The 17,702-nt window shown below is 37.9% G+C and overlaps 1 protein-coding gene across 7 annotated transcripts in view; it reads left to right on the top strand.

Annotated features, from left to right (window-relative positions):
• The first annotated feature begins 2,119 nt into the window (after positions 1-2,119).
• RUNX1T1 (RUNX1 partner transcriptional co-repressor 1) overlaps positions 2,120-17,702 on the top strand; it is a 194,690-nt gene continuing 179,107 nt past the window's right edge. Inside the window, exon 1 of one of the 7 annotated variants that reach the window (XM_066379108.1) lies at positions 2,120-3,965. Coding sequence is in view for 1 of the 7 variants with exons in the window: in XM_066379104.1 (XP_066235201.1) it covers positions 3,938-3,965 (28 nt within the window). In the remaining 6 variants the exon portion in view is untranslated. Of the gene's footprint in view, positions 3,970-5,325; positions 5,467-11,450; positions 11,479-17,702 lie in introns of those variants that run through there. The other 6 variants (XM_066379100.1, XM_066379104.1, XM_066379106.1 and 3 more) reach the window with 6 other exon arrangements.

Raw genomic sequence — 17,702 nt, 5'->3', positions numbered from 1 at the left:
CATCTTTACAAATCTCTAAAAGTAAACTACATAAAATTACACAACAAAAAGGGGAGAAATTTCTAATATTGGATAAGTTCTAAATTTATGAAAATGTAATATTGCTTGCCATTCTTTATGTTTTTCATACTCTATTGTTTTTGCACAAGTATAATAAATAATTTTTTGTTAAAAGTAAGTAATCTTGCTTTTAAAAAAAAAGCTTTTATTTATTCATTTTAAAGAGGAGAAAGAGAGAGAGAGAAGTGGAGGAGGAGCAGGAAGCATCGACTCCCATATATGCCTTGACCAGACAGGCCCATGGTTTTAAACTGGCTACCTTCAGTGTTCCAGGTTGATGCTTTATCCATTGTGCCACTACAGGTCAGGCAAAAAATAAGTAATCTTGTAATTAAGGATTTCATCAACCTAGGTGAACAGAAGGATTTTTTCAAGGTATAGAAAAATCACAGCTTGAAAGTAGAAGGAAACTTAAAAGTATTAATTAATTGTTAATATTTGTATAGGGATTCATTTTAGTGAGGTCATGCTTCTCCAAAGAGGTAATAAGCATTTTTTGAAAGTTATATTAAAAGTTCTCTGCTTTTTTTAAACAACTGTTTTAAAGGAAAACAAAAGACATCCTTAGGTGGCATTATTGAGAAAGTAAACCTGTAAGTTGAAAAACCTTGGTACCTTCACAATAATGAAAAAGTTAATGATGTGAGAAGAAAAATCTTCTAACTTGTGTGAAAAAGAAAATTGCTAGTAAGGTTTATTATATTTTAACATATTGTATTATTTAATTTTTCAATTTAGTGGTTTCATTAGAGCGAGTAGCTACCTATTTTTTTCTAAATACTGTTTCTTAAAATTTATTTTTAAGGTTATTATTTTTTTTGGCTTAGCAAACTAAATAGTCTTGAAACTACAAAAACCTGATCTTTCTTGCGAGTGGCAGATAAAAAACAAACAAAAACAAAAAACAAACTTAATACTGATCCCTGTCTCCTAAGATTGGTTTGATAAAATGTATCAATCAATAGTTTATTGTGTTATGAATGTTATGTCATATGTATTCCCTACCCCAAGGCTATGTCAACCAAATATTTTGTGGACTTATGCTGTTCTCAGGTAATTCACACCCTCCCACAACACCTATCAAAGAGCCTCCCTTTTCATTTAATGTTTTATTTTCCTAGAGTTTGCAGTTTAGGATTCACCTACTACTTCAGATGGTCCCTATACGTAGTTATTACTTGCTCCAAATAAAGGAGTTAGGACATAATACAAGAAAAAGCACTACAGAACACTATAGTCTATGTTTTGTAGAACACAGGCTTTTAAAGGGAGTGGAAAGTGGGATTAAGGAATACACTGAGACATTTTACATTAGCACAAGGATATATGTTCTTTAGCTGCTGTTATTGAAATTAAAAAATTAAAGTTCCAGATTTAGTGATATAGTCGTACTGATGTAAAGCCAAATTGAATAGAAAACATTGCCTTTAAAAAATAAAAGAAATATAGCTAGAACAATGATTATTATTTTCCAGAAGTATGTCTGGCAAAGGGAAGATCCTATAAGATTTGTAAAATCTTACAGAATATGATTTAAATATAAGCCTTGTTATTGTGAATATAGCCTGAAAGCGTAAAAGCTGTTGATTTCCTGCAAGTTAGTTTCCATTGATTTTGAAGTTAAATGTTTCTAATATAACTTCACTGACACAATTTACAGGAAGAAGAAAAGTGTGATATGATATGCATATTGTATTTCTCCCCCTATTACATTCTAAAATTTGTTGATTTACTTTAATTCTAAATTTTAAAATATGATTTTAGAAGTAACACTACTGCAAAAGAATCATTCCTCATTCACATATCTTTTTATTAATTTTAAGTAAGGATAAGTTGTAGTTCCAGAATCCAAATTATTGGTTTTCAATTTGGGGAACAGAAAAAATAATACAAGTAATAGGACAATAAAATATTGAAATATTTTTTGATTCTTTAAAAAATAAGTAAGCTGCTTTGACATAATTTCCAATACAAAGGAATTATAGTAGTATATATAAAATTTTATATTTGAAGATTATTAATACTAAGGTTTACAAGGATAGAAAAAAAATGAACTTTACATGCAGAAACTATATAGAATGTACAACTTCATAAAATCTGAGATTCAAATTAACTGCATCATAATATCAAATATCAAGACTTAGCATTACAATTCATTATATCATTAGTCAAATATCCCAAGGAGAGGGAAGAATGTACAATGAGTATTTTCTGGAAATAAATTACTGAGAATTAGTACAGTATGAAAAGACTTCAGAATTAGAAGCTCCAGCTGGGTTTAAAAGGATAGGGGAAGGGATATTACTCACTATTAAATATTTGAAGAGCCACTTTTAAAATTAAAATTCACAAATGTCTCATCAGTTTCCACTGAATCAGGCTATGTCTGACTCTTGTTAAGCATTTTTTTTTTCCTTTGTAAAGATGAGATTTAGAAACATGCACACAGCACATTTTGCATTGATTTAGTCCAGTTGGGAAAAAAAATATGGTACAGAGAAGGATTTCATATTGTTGTACTAAATATAATAACATTTGCAGTAGTGGCACCTTTCCATAATTTTAAGATTTCATTTTACTTATCACTGCAAGCCATTATCTGATCATATTTGACATACATAATATTTTGATTACTATTTAAGCCCCTCCCCTTTTTTACTCTGTACAAACAAATGATCAGTCCTGTTCACTGAGAAATTATTTACTCTGGAAATATCTAGAATTCTTTCACCCTATCTTGTCCTCTGAGACTCCCTAGCTTGATTCTGAAGTATTGATATTAATGTGTGGAGGAGGGCACAACCAACAAAAACCGTAAGATAGAAAGAGGCCCCTCTCATGGTTTATTATGGGAGGAGTAGAAAAACAAAGAGAAAATAACTGTTTTATCTAAGGTTCTTAATGCGAAAGCAAATAGTCAGTCTGTAAATCAGCTAACAGAAGGGGATTAGAGAGGCGATCTGAGCGTGGCTTGATTTCTAGAAGAGCTGTCTCTCTAGCCAGTCACACAGGCAGAGCAGCCAGGAGCACTCCAGATGGCCGGGGGAGAGTGGTCTTCTTGGGTTACTGCAGGACACTCGGGCAGTCGGAGAGCACGCAGCGTGTAGGGCATCTTTAGAAAGTCAGCCCGACATCAGCCTGTACGGGAGAGGGCTAGGCCAGAAGGGAGGCCGCCCGCGCACCGCCTACGCGCCCTACGAGCCAGGACTGCCCACTGTTAACATATACTTGACTTCTGTGACCCTTGCCTGACACAGATGTCTCCTACCTCCACCTCCCCTCGGCCTGCCGCGGGCCCTCCCCCATGCACCTGGTAGCTGCCCCGCCGCCGCCTCCCTTGCGTGCGGTCGCGGCGCCCAGGGCGCGGGAGCGCGCGGAAGCCAGCCTGGTGTGGGCGCTCTCAGCGCACTGCGCGCGGTGCTCCTGCTCCCCGGCGGACGCCGGACGCCCTGCAGATAAATGCGTCGCTTTCCTCGAGAGTGAGCAAGGGAGGGCGAGGCAGACGCTGACGCCGCCAGTGACAGTGGCAATCCCTGCGCTCCACGTTACATTTGTCTGCTAGAGCAGCAACAACAGAAAATCCGAGGGAGGGAGGGAGAGAGGGAGGCGGGAGCAGGGTCGTGGAGCTCCGCAAGTCTAGGGTTCTGCGTGGAGGCTGCGTTTGGCTGACGTCCCAGATCCCGGGCTTTTTGCACCGCAGCTCGCTGTACTCAGTACCCCGCGGCCAGAGTCCGCGGCCTCGCGGCGAGCGCGCGTGGGCGAGTGGCCGCGGATACTCTGGCCTCCGGAGGGGAGCGGCGCCGCTCCCTCGTTAGATCGCCCCGCGGGCTGGCTGAGACAACGGGAACTTTTATTTGCAGCTCCGAGCCCGTGGCGGATGGTGGGACTCTCCGGCCCTGTGCATTGTAAGTAAGTGCCCGCGGGAGGGCTGGACTGGCGGGTGGGCGGCGGGGACTGGTCCCTGGCCATTACTATTATTCTGATGGCCGTCATCTTCATTTGGATTATTCGGCGGAAAGCCTTCAGGCTGTACTTGTCGTTCAACTAGGGTAAGACGACGCAGCAGGGTAAAGAGGAGCATCGCGGATGCCTTCCGTCTTCAGTGACATTGAACTTCACGGGTCACAGCCAAGGATGCGTTTTCACTCTTAGATTTCCCGCACTGCCTTTAAAAATAATTTTTCTTTTCTGTTCATGGTCACGATGTGTGAGCAGGCAGATGATTCGTGGTTCTTCTCCCCCACCCCAACCCCCATTCCGACAAAACAACTGGCCAAGATGCCCAGGGTTCGTTTTGGCAGGTGGCCCTGAACCCGCATTGGGTTTTTGTTGTTGTTTTTAATCTGGAAGGGAAATGCGCGTTTAGATGGTGGAAAAACTAGCGCTAGGAGCAGGAGAGCATAATGTTAACTTTGAGACCCGGCTGCCACTTGGATGGAGGTCCTCTTAGAGGCATTCAGGCGCTCTGTGACTGTCTGGGAACTTTCCCTGTTACTTCTATGGGTTTGTGATGCTGGAGTGGTAAGCCTTTCGGTGGGCGGACGGCAGACGGGACCTGAGCACCTCTCGCGCGGGACGGGTCCCGGGCTTCACGGACCGGCGTCGACGGACAGCGTCGCTCCTGCCCCAACCTCTGCTCGCTCTGGCCTCTGCTGCCCTGGCCCTGGCCCGGGCCCTGTGGGTGTTCCCAGTCCAGCCCCGATGCGGTGCCCGCCTCTCCTGAGACGCGAGCAGAGCCTTGTGTTCTGCGGCCCCCGCCCGAAAGAGCCCAGACGGGAAACCGCGTCCGGGGAATTTTTTTTCGATATCCAGAAATCCGTCTGGTAAAACCTCCGAACCCGTGGAAAAGCGCGCCGGCCCTGCCGCCCACGGCTCTCTTTGAGAACCTGAAAGGACTGAAGTGGTTGGCGAACCCAGACTTCTCTGCCGGGGCGGACCTAGGGCTGGCCAGTACGCTTTAAGCAAATAGTTATCTCGCCACCAGGCGCTTAAATCCATAAATTATTGTGTTTTTTTAAGGGCGGTCAACCCTTGGAAAAGTTTGAGAACTATGATTACAGGAAGTAGAATGTGAACCAAGACTGTTACTAAAATTAGCCCCCCCCCCTTAGTCTTTTAGTTTGGAGGTGAAGGATTTGGCTGGGGAGCCCTGCAATCCTTGGTCTCCTTATTGCTTGCAAAGCATAATGGTCAAATCCTTTGAGTATAGTTTTTCTTCAAGATGGGGCACTTCAAATCCCAACGTGCCCAGCCTGGCTGCTGCTCACTGAGGGAATCTGCAAAATGTTGCTTTTAAGGAATAGCTAAGTATTCACCGTGGAGGAGGTCTTGCAGACTAGTCACCAAGGCAAGGGAGAGGTAGTGAAGACCAGGAGAACTGAAGAATCCACTCCAGACCAACTTCCTGTGCGTAATGTAACTCTGAGCTCCCTTGAATTTTTAACTTACCTTCCCTTAATTAATCTGCCCAGGGCCTGTATATAAATGGCTGTCCACAGCTGCTGCAAATTGATTTATCCCCTGATAAAGGTCGGGTTGCTGACCAAAGCATTTTCTTTCTACCTTCTGTGTGAACTGAAATCTGTTTTACAGGGTATTTTCCCCCTCCTAGCTTCCTTTTAAACATCTGTACCGTTTTTTAAGTGCGCTCAGTGGCTTTTATTATCATACCTCTCCCTTTGCATAGAACAGAGTGGACCTGGGTCTGTGCCAAAGTGTCCACACTCACTAGAATACAAATTGACTGGCTTCTCTGTGATAAATGGTTTGTTAGTGGTGGGGCCCTCCTTTTAGTTTATTGCAGCGTTTTGCCTTGACCATGTGAGTATTCTGTTGTGTCCAGATTCTCCCCTCATACAGTTCCTTAAGAAAGATTGACAAACACCATTATTTCTTAAACCAGCATAGCCCCACCTGGGTGTTTATGTCAACTGTAATGTGCACAAACAGAAGCAAATTCATAATTCTATGGATCTCCTTCCCCCAGTTTAGCTTTAAAATGTAGTCTAGTTTTTAAGTCATTCGGGGCTTTTAGATAACGTAAGTAGGGCTATCTTATTTCTTTTTCTTTCCTTTCTCTTACTGATTGTTATTTTAAAGGGAGGTCTGACAGTCTAACCCAGGGAATCTCAGTTTGACTCAGTCTTTTTCTGCAGCTAGGATGGATATTGAGTAAGTTGAGTCTATCATTACTCTACATTTGCTGTATTTAGCATTTAGTATTAACTTGGTTTATTCTTTTAAGACAAAATTCCAACCAAATACCCAAGGAATCAGGTTCATTCTGGGTGCATGAAAACCAACTTTAATATTATATTAAGAGAAGAACTTGATATTAAAAGTCTTTGTTTTAGCATTAATTTTATTGTAAACCATTTAGACAGAAGTTGCTTTATTTGAAAAGATAAATATTGAGTGAGAGAACTTGAATATATAGTTTTTCCAGTGCCCAGGTTCATACATAAAAAAATATGTGACCCACAAATACCTGCTAATAATTTGATTTTAAAATGAATCTTAAAGGATCTTTTTAATTTTTTTATTGATTGATTTTAGAGAAGGAGAGAAGGGAGGGGGAGAGAAATATTGATTTCTTGTTCCAGTTATTTATGCAGTCACTGATTGCTGCTTGTATGTGCCCTGAGTGGGGATCAAACTCATAACCTTGGTGTATTAGAATGATGCTCTAATGAACTGAGCTACCCAGCCAGGGCATATAGGACCTTTCTAATAAGAAACATTCTACTTGCAAATACAGTGCAAACTTCATTATTAATTGTGAATTGCTGGAAATAGTAAGATAATATGTGTTGCAGCTACAGGACAGCAGCTTTTTAATATTTTTACAGTTTACCTTTTCTAAAGGAAAGTAAAATATTGCTCTTGATGTTGGTATTTGATGGTGAGCTGTCTCACTGAGGATGTTAGTCTAAATATTTGCAGATAAAAGAGCACTTCAAAACTTGCAGATAAGTACACAAATATAAAGAGCTATTATCATTTATTTTATTGTAAAATAGAAGCTTACCAAAAAAAACCCCACACTTTTTTTTTTTTTTTTTTACACATTGAAAAGGGATCAGGAGAAAGCAGTGCTTCCAATAGGAATGCTGGTCAGTGGTTGTCAGTTTAGGACATTCTTCACTGTCAAATCCTGTTTCTCACTTCTTTGATATGAACATCAGCTGACAGGCACTGAATGTAAAGCCTTCTTCATTGAGGTTTTATGTAGTCAATGTAGCCCTTCATAGTAAAGCAGTCTAAAAAATTGACACCTGCAGGATTTGCATGTGAAAAAAACAAGTCAGTTGCATTTTACTGGAATCTATTACTGTAAGTTATATAAAAGTTCAGTGAGAAAAGATATTTGTTGCTATTTGAGCATGTAAAAGTTCTTTGCTTTATATACACCTTATTAATCATATAGCGCTCAATAGACTTTATTGATAGCAGAAACAGGTGGAATTGATCTCTGGCTTTATCGTAGTTATTTATTATAGAAGAGTTGTTTTTAACCATGTGCTTACAAAGTGTGCATTCATAGTTGATTTTTAAAATGTGCCTTAAAATGATGAACTCATACAACTTTCAGAATAATCTAGAAAGATTTAAACAAATACATAAAATTAGGTTAACATAAATATCTTTTGAAAACAATCTAGGATTTTAAGTTAAATACTTATTAGTTAAAAATCTTTAAGAAAAAAATTAAATCTTTCATATTTGTAAACCTCAGGAAAATGTTAAGTTTCCTCTCACTTATTAAAGTGTCTGTCACTAAAATGCCTTTTAAACATATTATAGTGGATCCCCTTTATGCAAAATAACTGTCAAATGTAAATCAACTAAGACACATTTGTGAACTATCACTGTGAACAGTTTATCCAGCACAAGTTATTATCTAAAGGGATACCTTCCAACTTCACTTCTTTATAGCCATTAATATAAGAGTTTTTAAATAACTTTTAAAGAACAGTGAACATTTTATTGAAGCAAACATTAGTTCAGTTTAATGGAGGTAATTGTAAGTGATAAAACAGAGCAGGTTATCTCTGTGTTATTTAAACAGAAGGAGCTACTTTGCACCATTTCCAGTAGCCATCTGTAGAAGAGAAGGGTTTGCACCTGTCTGTCCACACTAATTATAGATTAGGGCCAAAGAAATGAAATTTGAGGAGGTTTTCAGCTAATGAAATCCATACTGATTTTATTGTAAATGTGTTTTATGTAAAGAGGGTGATGGTTGAGTTATGAGTGAATAAATTGCAACGTGGCTTCTAGGCACTTGGTTTTGAAGCACAGTTCTGCTGCATTAACCTTTGCTATTAAAAAAAAAAAAAGACAACTTAGATGCTAGCGTTTGTTTGGCATCCACAGCTACAAGTTAGGAGCAGTGAGGTTCAGTGTGCAATTTAAAAATGTGCTTAAATGTAAGAATATTCTAATATTTTGAACTGCAGATGAAGTAGAAGGTAGGTTTTGTTTTAACTTATGTGTAAAAAACATTATAAATTAGAAGGCCTTTTTCCCCCTGCATTTCAGTTTCACATAAATAAATAGTAAAATAAGTGAGGAATACATTCTTCGATAAAAGGTCACATGAATGTCTACCACATCTGTTTATAGTAATTATGAACATAATTAACAGAAGAATTACAAATGAAATAATGACAAGTTGAGCAATGAGATTCCATAATGGTCATATGTTGGAATTCTCACATTACAGCACACTAGAATTCACATAAAGAAAGAAAGTGCTAGATTTTTATCTGCAGAAATGCTTTAAAACTTATCTTCCTATGGCAGATGGACTTCCTTTTTTTATAGAAAGGTAACCTATTATTAAGAAAAGAACTAGTTGCAATTAAGATTTCTACTAGCCTGGACTTTAAGACAGCTGTGATTATAGAAATCACTTTTTGTTGTACACTTATTTTGTGATTATAGTTCTTGGTTATTGTATTGTTTTTTTTATAAATTGAAAGCTTTGCAGTAAAGTGTTTGCTTTGGAAAAGAATCATGGATTCTTATAATTTGACAATTGGTTGATCTTTTCTATAACTATGAATCAAAAGTCAGTGAACAAATAGTAGAAACAGAAATACTGTGAGTCTACAAAATAAGAACGTTGGCAGATTAGCTTTTGCACAGTTTACTTCAGTGTTTGGATGTTTTTAAAAGGAAAAAAAATGTAAACCTTTTATGGGTTTGAAAGTTCTGCATTGTTTTGTTTAAATAGCATTTTTTTAAAGAACATGTAATGGAAAAGTCAGTGGGTATTTATAAATTGTATATTTTGACTTCCTAGAGGTGCATTGGATTTATAGGTATTTGCATGTAGTCTGTGTCCAAATTGATCCAACCAAAGTGTAATAAAGGGGCAAGTATGTGTGGCTGGGTTTGGTTACTCTGAATGCAGTTTTCTATAACAACTAGAGAAAAAGTGAAAGGTGACCTTTTATGAGAGCTAAAATGATACTCCTGAAATCTGTTATTAAATTTAAAACAAGTAAGAATGACAGATTATCTCCCATTTAGAGCTCACTCATTGTGTAATGGACCCTGTCAAATGATTTACTTCCTACCCTTGCACCCTTCTCTAACTATTGAACCTGGTCACTTTTCGAAGATTTTTGGAGAAATATTACCTTGTACTCATCTCAGAGATGTCAAGACATTTTTCATATTATTGGATTACTGGAGAATTGTGACCAGACCCCTTTTTTTCTCACATTCATTGCAAAGATTTTTCACACATGCCTTTCCCTCACCTATGCCCAGCTTTTTTTCAGTTTGCCTTACCTATCAAATTTCCCTTAATTCTTTTATTGGGGTGGGAGTATGGTGGAAGGGGGAAATCCACTACACATGAAACTGTTTTTTGGCTAAGTGTTTTGATTAAATAATGCTTGATTAAATAATGTTTTGATTAAATAATGCTTCTCCTCATTTTCTAAAGGACATCACATTTGTCTCCTGTGAGGCCATTCTCTTGCTTGTGTGTGGTTTTTTTCTCTACCCACTAGCATTATTTCCCTCACCCCTATCAATTTTATCTCTATATTGAGATTTCATTCATAAACTGTTCTATAACTTGAAGTGTCACTGTATGTCATGAATAATTACTATGCACATATACTGGCTATTTTATTCTGAACTCACCCTTCATACAGCAGTGAGAGTTTCTTAACACAACCAAATACTCCCTCTTCCCTCAGTAAAGTATTCTTTGCTGCATTATTTGCATTTAGTTAAGGATCTGTTCTGATATTCAGATTGTAGTGGGTGCATAAAAAGTGAAAAGGGACTCCCATGGGACTGCCCAGGTGTATCTCCCTTCTAACCCTGTTGGAGTGGAGAATGAACTCTGGCCTGATGGACAGGTCTTAGCTCTGCTTGTTCTCTAATTGATTCTTGGGCTCTGGACGTGTAAAGAGCTGTGAGGCAGCTCAAGCAGAGTTTGATTGCCTCAATTTAAAATTTCTACCTCCAAAATAGACTCTGTCTGAGATGTACACATAAGGAATCATATCCCCAACACAATTTCTGGAGGTGGAGCAGATGTCCACAGGAGTCTCCTGTAGCTACCAATCACAAGTGGTCCTTCTTATCACAGGAGTGCTGGCTGCCCGTCTTCTATGGGACACATTAAAGCCTGGGGAAAGGAGATGTTTAATATTTGCCTGTGTTCGTCTCTGTCATGGATTTGTGTGTGTGTGCATGTAATTTAGGAGTATTGGGGTCAGCAAAGAAAGGGACAAGAACTCCCATGTGAAGTCAGCTAGAAGGCTGTGTAACTGCTCTGATGACTCAACTAGGTTTGTTTTGCAAATAGTGGCTACTTGAATGGAAGTAAGATGGTGAATGTCCCATTGTTGTGCTCTGCCAAAATCCCCCTCTGACCTTGACCTAGAACCTCTAGAATTCTCATGGGCTAGCTCTGTAGCAGGTAAACAGTTTACTACTATGAATTTCTCCCTTTTCCTCAGAGTATGGACAGATTTGGAAATGCAGGAGACCCCAGCCTTGCATTCTCACCCAACCTTGGGGTACCTCACTCCTACTTACTACCCCCATCCTGGGGCCTGAACCTTCCTCCCTTATTCCTTCAGGTTTTTTCCCTCCACTGTGTATCTCTTCTCTCTCTCTCCTACTTTTCCATTCTCTGCTGCTCTGTCTCACACGCACCCTCTGTTTATTTTCCTGCCTCCATCTGGGCCCTGCTGATATTGTAATCACCCTGATGCACGTTGGCTTCTCTCCTCTCCCTCCTGTGCTTACACACTCACTCACACACAATGTGCCATCCTGACAAGCCTTTTACTTCTGATAAGCTCCAATGTGTGTTTAATGAATACAAAGCCACGGTCTGGGCGCCGCCTGGGCTGCGTTGCCTCTCCTGCGCTCCTTTGCCAGAAGGTAATCTCCATGAACAGGGAGAGGCGAATGGGGAGGTGGGAGGGGTAAGAAGGAGCAGGGGGGAGCACTGGGAGGCTGATTTTTTTCTTCCCCTCTCTCCAAATGATTCAGAAGTCGATAAGACCAGGAGAAGTGAAGATGTAACATGTTATCTGTCGCTCCTTTTAGCTGGCAGAGAGAATTTACATTTAAAGATTAGCAGAGGGAGAAAGAGAAATCTGCCTTTTGTTGTATGGGTGAGGAGGAGACATCAGCCCTGGCCTGGCCGCTATCTCCCATCACCTCTGCAATCCAGACTGGACACACAGAGGTGAGATTACCAGAGAGCCTTATCTTTAATTGGGTTTAGTTTTGCCAGCTTGAATAGGTTTAAAGAGACTCGATAAAGGGGAACAAAAGATTATTTATTGACTGGACACTGAAGCCTTTAGATTAAAAGGGGAGAGAAAAAGCTGCTTAACAACTTGATTAGTTCTTTTTTTATTTTAAGGTGAGACAGTATCTCTTCTGGTGCACTGGGAAGGGGGGGCATAGAACTTAGGCAAAATTTGGATAACTTAAATATTTTATTTCCTCTTCAGCTCCACCCCCTGTGCATCTCGGCACCACCTTCCTATTTTAACAGGAATTTCATTTACCCCTTATTTATAGGATTGATAAACTGAGAGAAAAAGGTAGAGGCTTTTGGAATTGATCATTTGTATTTGACTTTGTGTGACTTGTTTTGAATGGGTGATGAATTGATGATGCTAACAAACTTGAATGACTGAGAAAAGCAAATGAAGCCTACTTTTAAAATGGAATTAGGTGATTTTATAGTATGGTTTCAACTTGGTCTAGAGAAAAAGAGCCATTCCGAGTCTGTTAGGTAGATTTGTATCTTGGGTTTGAACCATGGAAATTTTTCCTTGGAGTTGGCTTTAAAAAAGAAGAATAAAAAATGTTTTATTGACTCATGAGTGGATTTTAAAAAATTATAGTATCAACTTTGAAAGGTTATTAAAATGGGTAAAAGTGGAAAAAATGATTTTTTTTTCTGCTACACTTTAGCAAGATATATGTTTTCATAGGTAAATATAATCCAGTCCCCAAAAGCCAAATTAAAATTTATGTAAAGCGAGGGGGCATGTTTTCTTGTTGACAGCACAGATACATTGAGTAAGACAATAGAGTCCTATATTTCACTTCCATTGACTGAATATATTGACATTTTAGGTTTGTGTTGCCTCAGTGAGCATGGAGAAGCACTGAAATTCACAGACCAACTGGCGAGAGTGGCACATACATTACTGTATGTCATTTCTGCCTTCAGGTTACCTTATCATCCAGGCAGAATCAGAATGGACAGCCTGGGATTCTTCAGAAGGGGTAGCCTTTGTTGTCTTAGAAATAGATAACATATTTTAGGAGCATCTCTAATTTTACCCATAATTGAGAGTTACAGAGAAATGTGTGGAACAATTTTATTTAAAAATCTGATAAGCAGCCTAGTGACGAGTCTCGCATATTTTATGTATAATACCCATTTTCAAGATTGACCTTTACCTTCTCTAGAGATATGTATTAGGGAGAGGTTGGTCACATCATTTAAATGTTTACCAGTTTGTGCATGGGTGACATCTGTTCTTCCCCAGCCTGGGGTATTGAAACATCCAAGCACCTGCTAATCTATATCTGATAAAAGAATATGTAAGTCCCCTTCCAAAATAGGAAGAGACTTGGACTTTTTGTTTCTTGTTTTGTTTTTTGGTGGCTGGGATACATACAAAAATATAATGTATATACAGAGTGGGGCAAAAGTAGGTTTAGTTATTCATATGGAAAATAATATAATTAATAAATAACAATACAAGAATAAACTCTGTGTCCACATACTCACAACTGCAAACCTTCTTTTGCCACACCCTGCATGCATAGTGAATAATATGTAAAGATATATATATATATATATATATATATATATATATATATATAGTTGAAGCAGAGACAGAAAATAAATACTAAGTATTCCTTTTCTTCATAGTGTAAGCTATATCCTTCTATACACTTGTTTAGTCTTTGCATAATAAAACTAAGTATTAGACATTGTGTCAAAAAAATGTGAATTATACAAAATAAATATGCAAAAAAGCTAGAAAAGACATTTTTAAAAGTTTAATGGAAATATAAAACTGTTATGAAAATGCTTTACACACAGCAATTATTGCCATCAACAGCATTTAGAACAAAACTAGTCCTTTATACCATTTTTATGAAAATGTTAGGTTTCTATTTGATCAGCAGGTGCTTTTGAGATGAAAGCCATGTGTAAATTTTCAGAAGGCCAAAAGTGTCAATTCAGGAAAGGAAAGTGATAAGAGAAAATGCAATCAGTTTTCCTGTTTTCAATTTGTGTAGGATTTGAAGAGCTGTTTTGTTAAACTGCTACATCTGCTCCAATATGAATATTGAACTACTTCTACTAAAAATAACAACCTATAATTTGGAAGCCACTGCAGTCTTTTGTTAATGTGAGTGTGTTATTTAAAAAAAAAAAATTGACAAAAAATAAAAAAAAGACAATTTTCTTTTTTGACAATTTCTTGCCTAAAGTGCATTTTCATTTGTTGGCACTTTTATTCTCAGTGGATAAATGGTATTATGTAATTAGAACCTCATCTTATTTGACTATGAGAGAGGTTTTGATAAGCAAAAATCTGGTAATGTAAAAAGGGTTTGCACAAAACAAAATTTATTTTAAAATAATCTTTTTAAATAGTTATTTAAAATGAGATAATTATTCCTTACATTTTCTAATACTAATTCATTTTTTTTAACTTACTGGTGATTATTATAACTGTTAACACTGTTCCATTGCATACTGAGCATCCTGTGATTTACTTTACCTTTAATACATCTGCAAATGTAAGTTTAAACTAATCGGGGATATTTTTACCTAACAGAGCTTTCAGAATAAATTTTTTCATGCTTAAATGACATGATTAAATTATGCTTGAGTGCCTGCATACAAAAGCTTTAATTTCTATAGTACTGCTAATCAAATAAGTTTTATGGACAGGGAAAGTACCACGTTAAAGAAAAAATTAGATGCATACTACTAGTGACATTTCTAGGAAAGACATGCTGTTCTTAAATTTTCCAGGACTAATTAGGAAAAAAATGCTAATGCATCTTAAATAATCAATATAAATAATACTTCATCCCTATTAAAAAATGGTAGTACTATCCCTTTGAAACTGGGCATAGGCAATTAAGTGAGAAGACTGATAAAATTTGGATTAGCTTCAATATTAACTGTATTCACAATTGCAGTTGGGTTGACTTGTGTTTATAGTAATTTGTCCAGGGTGAGATGTGATCACTGCTTAGGACCAATTAGAGGCAATATAGCTTGTGGCTTCACACTTAAATTGCCAGACACATTTCACAGATAAACCCAGAATATCTGCAGAATGGATTACAGGGAAGACAGACATTGAGATGCATTAGCATATAGGGTTAACAAATGCAATGTTTCTTCTGAAACATCAACTCAAAAGAAGAGGTAGTCTGAAGAACAGTATGTATTGAGTATGTTCCTATGATTACACATATGTAGCCAAGCAAAGAATAATGCCCTTAAGGAATTTACAGTTTGAATTCAAAGTAGCATGTTGTGCTAACATATCTCTCAGTGACCCGGGCCGCCATATGGGTGTATTTCCTGGTATAGCACCAAGGACTTTGCCACCCTCAAGAAATGATGCTGAGTCACATGTCAGTGTCAGGAAGTTTACGTATTTCACATATACAACTCCATCATTTGGTATATGATCTAATGTGTTGTTTGTGCTGAAGCCACATTCATTGTTGAAGTCGAAGAACCTTATATATTTTCAACAAGAGGGAGCTTCTTGGGACCCTTTTCAAAATGTTCACACTTAATGAAGTGATGTCCAGGCTTTTACCTCAGAACTACTGATAAAGTAATGTCCCAGGTTGAGGTTTAAAGTATGAGACCCTCCTGTTTGAAAAAAAGTATAGAGTCATAAATGCTGCTTACAACCACTGATATCTTCAGTAACTGTAAGAGACCTTCTTTTTACTTTTCCTTTGCTTTGATAGTTCCAATTGATATTACCTGTATAATGTAACTCAAGAAGAAATAAAGCAAGCATTTGTTTTTGTAGTGTCCTATTGGTCAAGATCTCTAAGGAAAATTAGTATCTGTGGGAGAAGGCCCATTACAATAGAAATCTCGTTAGATGTGAAGGAAGGACACAAATGAAAAGTTTTCTCATTGTTTGTCTAATAATCTCAGCTCCTCCAAGTGCCTTAAGGAATGTGATTGACTAGATTCATTAATCTTTTAATGCCTGGGGCATAGACCACTTCTGAATGTACTCTGGGCTTTCAAGAGCCGCCACCTAGTAGTTGGTCTTGGGATAAAGGAGAGGAACTGACATATATATTAGAGACCTACTGTGAGCCTGAAGTTAACCTTCATGTACAATGTCATCCTTGATTTTAAGTAATTGATTATCCAGCATTTCATTTTCTTCACTTCAGAGAACTCCAGCCCCTCACTCTTAAGACTCTGGCTGTAGGTGCTCTTCTGGCTTGATATTTTTTGCCCCAGTGGAAAACTGAGGTTTTCTTGTGTTTACAAACTTAATTACCTACTTTATTCCCAAGTTCTAACAGAGTCTTATTCTATGAATACTTGGCTTAATATATATATATATATTTAGTACCTATGATCTATACATCCATTGCCTTCTTTACTTATGCCCTCATCCGAGTGTATGCCAGTTTGTGTCCCTAAATACTTTCTAATCCTGGCTTTTTTATTAGTAAATTCTGTTCCCTTGTCAAAATATCACCTTCCTACACTATGCTGAAGCCATGAGGAATCAGTCTGTGTCATTTCTTGAGCTCTCCTTCCAGTGGTCCCCAACCTTTTTTGGGCCACAGACCGGTTTAATGTCAGAAAATATTTTCACAGACAGGCCTTTAGGGTGGGACAGATAAATGTATCATGTGACCGAGACAAGTGTCAAGAGTGAGTCTTAGACGGATGTAACAGAGGGAATCTGGTCATTTTTTAAAAAATAAAACTTTGTTCAGACTTAAATATAAATAAAATGGAAATAATGTAAGTTATTTATTCTTTCTCTGCTGACCAGTACCAAATGGCCTATGGACCAGTACCAGTCTGCAGCCCGGGGGTTGGGGACCACTGTCTCATTCAGCACTCTGGAGCTGTCCTCTGCCCAGTGTCCCTAGTCCACAGGCTTGTCTTGATCTCAGCATCTCCTTATCAGCCAGGTTCAACTTCCCGGTCACTTCTTAAATAAGTGGAGAGGGATTCTGTATCATTTTGAGTTTCTAATTGTGGTTATATAATGTAAATCACTCTTGATATTATAGAAAGAGGGACCTGTGTGCATTCCTCTGATTAATAGGTAAACTTGGTTTCCATTTCCAGTTCAGTCACTGACTTTTACTGGGTGGCCTAGATTGCATTCTAACCCTCAGGTGACCTCTTCAGAGGAAAAATGATGGGCACTTAGTAATTATTAGGTTTCTCAACTTTAATATGTATGAGTCTATATATGATACTGGAGTAGGCTTTCAGGAATTTCTCATGGTTAGGTAAATGAAATAAATCCTTATTTCTATTTTTAATTCTGAGTTGGGGGGACACTACTGGTTTCAGTATAACTTGGAAATGGAATCAGTGTAGAACATTATTATCTTTCTACTATTACTTGTTGTAAAGAAGACGTGGAATTAGGAATAGAGAGCTATTTTTTCCCAAGCTATTCTGGACCTTAGATAATTGTCTGACATATTAGCTGTTACTCTACTTTTTTTAGAGGTGAATATTGGATGAATGAACTTGTTTATGCAGTGAGAAGGAACAAAAGATTTTAGGTTTTGCTCAAGGAAAATAACCTTATGTTTTTCCTTCATAGTCATAGTTGCTGGATAAGATGAAGTTGGTGCCTGGGGGCAGGCGTGATGATTTAGGGTCTAAAGCATGGTGGTGATTGGTTGTGCTATCATGCATTCACTGTTCCCCACAGTCTCATGGTTTGGACCTAAGTCACTTGGATAGGTAGGAAATAACCTCTTTAAATCATGTTTGGGGAGAATCTGATGAATAACAACTTATTTAAATTAATAAGAGCACATTATCATTTGGCTAAGAATCAGTGCTTAAATAAGAAATCGACTGAATA

This window comes from Saccopteryx leptura, chromosome 3 (assembly GCF_036850995.1).
Source record: "Saccopteryx leptura isolate mSacLep1 chromosome 3, mSacLep1_pri_phased_curated, whole genome shotgun sequence".
In the NCBI taxonomy this organism is placed as follows: Eukaryota; Metazoa; Chordata; class Mammalia; order Chiroptera; family Emballonuridae; genus Saccopteryx; species Saccopteryx leptura.
Note: the sequence above shows the minus strand (reverse complement) of the source record. Positions and strands in the feature narration are given on the sequence as shown.